The 7477-nt window shown below is 44.6% G+C and overlaps 1 protein-coding gene across 1 annotated transcript; it reads left to right on the top strand.

The window, feature by feature from the left end:
• The first annotated feature begins 4174 nt into the window (after window positions 1–4174).
• Window positions 4175–5514, top strand: LOC129866924 (type-2 angiotensin II receptor-like). Its single transcript, XM_055939960.1, has 2 exons — window positions 4175–4191; window positions 4365–5514. Exons 1-2 carry the CDS (start codon window positions 4175–4177, stop codon window positions 5512–5514), a joined length of 1167 nt encoding a protein of 388 aa, XP_055795935.1.
• Window positions 5515–7477: the final 1963 nt, after the last annotated feature.

Below are 7477 nucleotides of genomic sequence, written 5' to 3'. Positions count from 1 at the left end.
TTGGCAGCGATTACAGCCTCGAGTCTTCTTGGGTATGACGTTACAAGCTTGGCACACCTGTATTTGGGGAGTTTCTCCCAATCCCTTCAATTCCTTCAGGCTATCTCATTTATAGAATGCAGGCCCAGTTAGACCGGAGACATATGTCTCACATGCACCACTAATGATAGAATGGAATGTGGCTGTTAAGTTCTCACCCTCTAGTAAAACCCATTTCCTCGACGTCCAAACTAGCTGCAGGAAGCTAGAGTGGACACCATAAAAACTCAGCCTTAGCAGGCCAGTCTTACTCTTAGTTTAATATATAATCTTTTACTATTAATATCAAACAAATAAGGTAAGTATGTCATTTTTCTATCACATTCCCCTCTCAATAAGCTAAGCTTCTTCTGGAAAAATAAAGGATACAAGCATTACATAATTATTGTTAAACATAAATTTAAACAAACAATGTACATATTTCTGGTGCCTGACATTTCATCCATAGTAAACAACCTTTCTTTGGGTTGCTGAGTTTTAAACCTTTCTTATCTAAACACTGTCAATCTGGAACAGAAAATGAAACATAAAAATTAAATCAAACACAAGCTTGATTACAGCAAATCGGACAGTCATCACACTGGCACCATACACAAAAGTAGGGGGTCAGCATGATAAAAATGTCCACCCCATTTAGAACGAACCCTTCCTACACCAGTGACAGACACTCTGGGCACTTTGTACACTTAGTAGGAACATGAGCTCCACATCTGGGTCCTTATGCTCAGAATTGGGGTCATCATCAGAGATGTAGTCAGGAATAGGTCAGGGAAATCGTTCAGTTTCCAAATCATAATTAAAACCCAATTAATTATCCAACCAAAATGTATAATGACATTGCTCATTGATATCACTCAAAATGAAAACCCCCAACTTAACAAACATCAACACTGGCAGAATGTACATTTATATTAACCGTACAATATATTAATCTCATAATTCTAGTATTAAGTTCCTCATCAGGGTTATAATTACAAATCAGTATCTCAATGCATTCTTAGCCTAAATAACTATCAATTTAGCAGTGTAGACCTCAATCAACCTGATAGCCCACAAAAACAATTTCAGACAAGTCTAAATCAATTACGGGTACAGTTGACCAACCCCCTCCCTTCTCTGGCACTCAATATTCTGGCATTTCTTAATTTTCCTTCTTCATATAGCTTCACAGTTCAAAATGGATGGCCCATGACAATGTCCCAATTTCAACCCCACCACAACTCATTATGTCTCGTCTATTTGCCAACCAGTATACCAGCAATATGAGAGAAGTTTTGGAATGGATCTCTCTCCATGCTCACTCTACGTGGACTTCTGTTGAACTCCAGAGAGAAAAAGGCAGTTGATGACTTCAACTGGATGCTGTTTTTAATTTTTATTTCAGTTTTATTTAACCAGGTAAGCCAGTTGAGAACAATTTCTCATTTACAACTGCGACCTGGCCAAGATAAAGCAAAGCAGTGCGACACGAACAACACAGAGTTACACATGGAATAAACAAACGTACAGTCAATAACACAATAGAAAAGTCTATATACAGTGTGTGCAAATGAAGTAAGATTAGGGAGGTAAGGCAATAAATAGGCCGTAGTGGCAAAATAATTTCAGTAGAGCAAATAAACACTGGAGTGATAGATGTGCAGAAGATGAATGTCGTATTCGTATACAACATTCATACATTTCGTATCCCAGGTCTACTGTAAGTTTCTTCAATCCATTTTTATCAAAATAATTCACGTGGTCAATTAAAACTCAGGAAAAAAAATCTCAAAACTCAATGTGTGTGTGCCACTTTAAGAAACCTAGGCACTAACCCAAATTCACAACTAGTAAGTTGTGTGTGCGTGCTGGTGTGTTTGTGTGTGTGTGTGTGGTAAGCCATATGACAAAAAAAATAAATGGCCAGGCCTTTATTTAATTTGGTAGTTTACGGCCTAATCTTGGTACCTTTATACCTGTAAAACTGCTGAATTCCACTAACTCCTCTCCCAAGACCATAGCCTCAGGAAACATTTCAAAGAGAGAAAGAATTACTAACCCCATCCTCTTGGAAGAGGTAAGAATGTAATTTTTCTATCACACTAGTCTCCAAGTACCTGCCGCTGAAAAACGTCCCCACAGCATGATGCTGCCACCACCATGCTTCACCGTATGGATGGTGCAAGGTTTCCTCCAGATGTGACACTTGGCATTCAGGCCAAAGAGCTCAATCTTCGTTTCATCAAAGCAGAGCATCTCGTTTCTCATGGTCTGAGAGTCTTTAGGTGCCTTTTGGCAAACTCCAAGCGGGCTGTCATGTGTCTTTTACTGAGGAGTGGCTTCCGTCTGGCCACGCAACCATAAAGGCCTGATTGGTGGAGTTCTGCAGAGATGGTTGTCCTTCTATAAGGTTCTTGCATTTCCACAGAGGAACTCTATAGCTCTGTCAGAGTGACCATCAGGTTCATGGTCACATCCCTGACCAAGGCCCTTCTCCCCCGATTGCTCAGTTTGGCTGGGTGGCCAGTTCTAGGAAGAGTCTTTGTGGTTCCAAACTTCTTCCATTTAAGAATGATGGAGGCCACTGTGTTCTTGGGGAACTTCAATGCTGCAGACAGTTTGTTGGTACCCTTCCCCAGATCTGTGCTTCGACACAATCCTGTCTCGGAGCTTTACAAAAAATTCCTTCGAACACATGGCTTGGTTTTTGCTCTGACATGCACTGTCAACCGTGGGACCTTATATAGACAGGTGTGTGCCTTTCCAAATTATGTCCATTTCAATTGAATTTACCACAACTGGACTCCAATAAAGTTGAGCTCAATTTCAAGTCTCATAGCAAAAGGTCTGAATACTTATGTAAATAAGGCATTTCTGTTTTCTAAAAAGCTGTTTTTGCTTTGTCATTATGGGGTATTGTGTGTAGATTGCTGAGGATTTGTATTTTTTAATACATTTTAGAATAAGGCTGTAACGTTTACAAAATGTGGAAAACGTCAAGAGGTCTGTAAACTTTCCAAAGGCACTGTAGCCTCAGATTGGACAATGCCATTGTCGTAGTAATAGGACATTCGCCCTTCTCTCTCTGAGCCACCACTAGAGTCACAATACTTGTAGCAATTTAAAAAAAAACATTTTTGACATCGTCTGTCTGCTCCTATATAACACTATTCAGATGGACTCCAGCTTGGAGCCTGCACAGAGGAGGACTATCCAATACATGTTCTCAAAACAAAAAGGATTTCTCAAATGGGCCATACAAATGTATTTCTTTTTTTACATTAGGTTGGCCCGGTGTTCATGCTCCAGGACAAAACGACATAATGAAACGTGATTCTTACATCTGCTGTAGAGGTTCTGAAAAAAAAAAAAAAGACATACAGAAGGAAGACTGAGCTGTTTCTCACACAGCTGTTATCACTAAAAGATTTAGCTGTCATCAGAATATAATAAATTCATTAGGCAAAGTATTTAGTGGACTGAGAACACCTCATTCTTCAGTTGGCCCACCCTGTGTCTACTAGCAACTCGCCCAGACCGGACACGCGCGTGCGCCATCATACGCAAATATATTCCCCCCCCCACACCAAACGCGGTCACGACACGCAGGTTGAAATATCAAAACAAACTCTGAACCAATTATATTAATTTGGGGACAGGTCGAAAAGCATCAAACAGTTATGGCAATTTAGCTAGCTAGCTTGCTGTTGCTAGCTAATTTGTCCTGGGATATACATGTAAACGTGCATACCTGAAATGCACAAGGTCCTCTACTCCGACAATTAATTCACACATAAAACGGTCAACCAAATCGTTTCTAGTCATCTCTCCTCCTTCCAGGCTTTTTCTTATTTGAACTTTATATGGCGATTGGCATCTAACTTTCATAGGTGTATTACCACGACCGACCAACCTCAGTTCATCTTTCAATCACCCACGTGGGTATAACCAATGAGGAGATGGCACGTGGGTATCGGCTTCTATAAACCAATGAGGAGATGGGAGAGGCAGGACTTGCACCGCGTTCAGCGTCACAAATAGAACTGACTTCTATTTTAGCGCTTGGCAACGCAGACGCTCAATGGCGTGCACGAGCAGTGTGGTGCAATGATTGAACAACATGTATGTGTAAATTTATTTTGCAACGCTCACGCGCATGACCCGAGTGGTGTGGTCAGCATGTAACATTGAGCAATTTATTACCATGCTTTCCAAAACAACTGTCTCATTGTATTTTACAGTTACAGACTTATTGCAACTCTCTCATTTAAAATGTTGCTGATTTTACATGATCTTCTTACGGGCCTTAGTCGGAGTTAGCTGTAAAAGCAATCATGCACACAAAGTCCCCTGGCAACAACACTCTCTAACCTCTCAATGGCCACCAACACATCACAAGTGCCAATGAACAATTCTTCTTCCTGTGATTCCATCTCCCCCTCTCTGCATCAGAACAAGCTGATCCCAACCATCTTCAGTTTCATCTTTGTCTTTGGTTTTGTGGGCAATGTCTTGGTGGTGTTCGTGTTGTGTCAAAAGTCCAACCGTAAAACAGTGGCCAACACCTACATTGTAAACTTGGCCCTCTCAGATCTGTTGTTCCTGATCAGCCTGCCTTTCTGGGCAGTCTACTACTCCGTTGACTACAACTGGGTGTTTGGTGGGCTGATGTGTAAGCTGTGTGGCAGCCTCCTCTCTCTGAACGTCTACGCCAGCATTTACTTCATCACCTGTATGAGTGTGGACCTCTACAGAGCCATTGTCTATCCCCTCCAGTCTCAGTGCAGCAGGAACCTGTGTTGGGCACGAGTGGTCAGCTGTGTGATCTGGACCATTGCTGGCCTCATGACCATCCCTACAATGGCCTTCAGAGACACCTACCACCTGGAGGACCTGGGGGTCACGGCATGTGCCCTCAGATATCCACCTACCCAGACAAACTGGTTCCCTGGCCTGGCCCTGACAAAGAACATCCTGGCCTTCTTGGTGCCCTTCACAGTCATCACCAGCTATTACTGCTGCATTGGGAAGCATCTCCTGGGGGCACAGCCCAGCCTGGAAAAGAGCTCCAGCAACCTGGACCGTGTGATGAAGATGGTAGTGGCTGTGGTGCTGGTCTTCTTAGTCTGCTGGTTCCCCTTCCACTTTCTGACCTTCATGGACGTCCTGAGCACCCTGGGGGTGATGCACAGCTGTTGGGTGCGCCAGGCCATCATCACCCTGATGCCCTTCACCCTCTGCCTGGGCTTCTTCAACAGCGCCATCAACCCTGTACTCTATTGCTTTGTGGGGATCCACTTTCGGGAGCAGCTGTGGCGGCTGTACGAGGAGAAGGCTCCCAGGCTGTGTCAGAAGAGAGACTCCATCAGGACCAGGCTTAGCTCCTTCTCCAGGAACATCAAAGATACAGGGCAACTGGAGACTCTGGGAAAACACAGTAGGGACCGTAGTGAATCACCTGGCAGGACTATGAGAGGACTGCTGTCAGATGTGTAGCAGTTGAACCCAGACATCCAGGATCACCCCCAGGCCTAGTCTCCAGGGGACGTTGACCCCCCCCCCCCTTGTCTACTCCTAATCAGAGACACCCTGTAGGCTGGACAGAGGGCATCTAAACATATATTTAAATGTCAATTTCAAATCCCATGTGACCATGAAGCTCATGTTAGGGTGAAGGGATATTTCAATACAATCTACAGTATATGTGCTGGATAAACTGGCCATGTTTTCTGAGATTCATAGGCCAGTGTGATATTAAGTGTGTGTGAAATATACAACTATGTGCTTTTGTCCTAGTTAAAAAAATGTGATGTATATGTTGTTTTATTGTATATACATAACAAAACTATATATGTAAATCAACATGGAGCCTTCTAAACGGCAAGAAAAGGTACATGCAAACATCTACTGTAAACTGTATAATTTGTCTATCTTGATGTCACGCCCTGGCCTTTGTATTCTTTGTTTTCTTTATTATTTTAGTTAGGTCAGGGTGTGACATGGGTAATGTTTGTGTTTTTGTTTTGTTTTGGGTGGTTATATGGAAAAGGGGGGTGTTGGGTTTAGAGTATGGGTTTGTGTTGAGTGAGTGTTTCTAGGTATGTCTATGGTTGAGTGAATGTTCTAGGTATGTCTATGGCTGCCTGAGTGGTTCTCAATTAGAGACAGATGTCTTTCATTTGTCTCTGATTGGGAGCCATATTTTAGGCGGTCATAGGCATCAGGTTTTTGTCGGGTCATTGTCTAGGTCTGTGTCTGTGTCTAGGTTGCATGTTTGCATTTCGTTCGGTTCTAGCTTCACGGTCGTCTATTTGTTGTTTTGCTTCGTTTGTTTTCTTCTAAATAAAGAGAAGATGTCTTTTTTACATGCTGCGCCTTGGTCCTCTCTCTCTCCCATGGTCAATCGTGACAGAATGACCCGACCATTCAGGACCAAGCAGCGTGAAAGGAGGGAGCCAGAGCCCGTTGTGCAGATACTGGAGGTGAGCAATGGGAAGGATATAGAGACTGTTAAGGATTTATTGAGGAGTTTGGAGGAGAGTGAAAAGAGGGAGCTGCTGTGTTGGTGCGTGAGGCACGACATCCACCCGACAGAGCGTGTGCGGGATGTGATGTTACCTGAGTCAGCTCTTCATGCTCGTCCTGAGTTGCGTGCTAACCGTCTGGGAATGACAGTTCCACGAACCAGGCCTCCTGTGTGCATTCCTAGTCCTACACCTCCTGTAACACCTTCCCGTCCCAGCCCGGTACCACCAGTTCCGGCACCACGCCCCAGGATTCCAGGGTGTGGGAAGGATACAGAAACTGTTAAGGATTTATTGAGGAGTTTGGAGGAGAGTGAAAAGAGGGAGCTGCTGTGTTGGTGCGTGAGGCACGACATCCACCCGACAGAGCGTGTGCGGGATGTGATGTTACCTGAGTCAGCTCTTCATGCTCGTCCTGAGTTGCGTGCTAACCGTCTGGGAATGACAGTTCCACGAACCAGGTCTCCTGTGTGCATTCCTAGTCCTACACCTCCTGTAACACCTTCCCGTCCCAGCCCGGTACCACCAGTTCCGGCACCACGCCCCAGGATTCCAGGGTGTGGGAAGGATACAGAAACTGTTAAGGATTTATTGAGGAGTTTGGAGGAGAGTGAGAAGAGGGAGCTGCTGTGTTGGTGCGTGAGGCACGACATCCACCCAACAGAGCGTGTGCGGGATGTGATGTTACCTGAGTCAGCTCTTCATGCTCGTCCTGAGTTGCGTGCTAACCGTCTGGGAATGACAGTTCCACGAACCAGGTCTCCTGTGTGCATTCCTAGTCCTACACCTCCTGTAACACCTTCCCGTCCCAGCCCGGTACCACCAGTTCCGGCACCACGCACGAGGCCTAATGTGCGTATCCAGGGTCCAGTATGCCCTGTTCCTTCTCCCCGCACTAGCCTTCAGGTGCATGTCCCCAGCCCGGTACCACCAGT

Source organism: Salvelinus fontinalis, chromosome 2 (genome assembly GCF_029448725.1).
Source record: "Salvelinus fontinalis isolate EN_2023a chromosome 2, ASM2944872v1, whole genome shotgun sequence".
Lineage (NCBI taxonomy): Eukaryota > Metazoa > Chordata > Actinopteri > Salmoniformes > Salmonidae > Salvelinus > Salvelinus fontinalis.
Note: the sequence above shows the minus strand (reverse complement) of the source record. Positions and strands in the feature narration are given on the sequence as shown.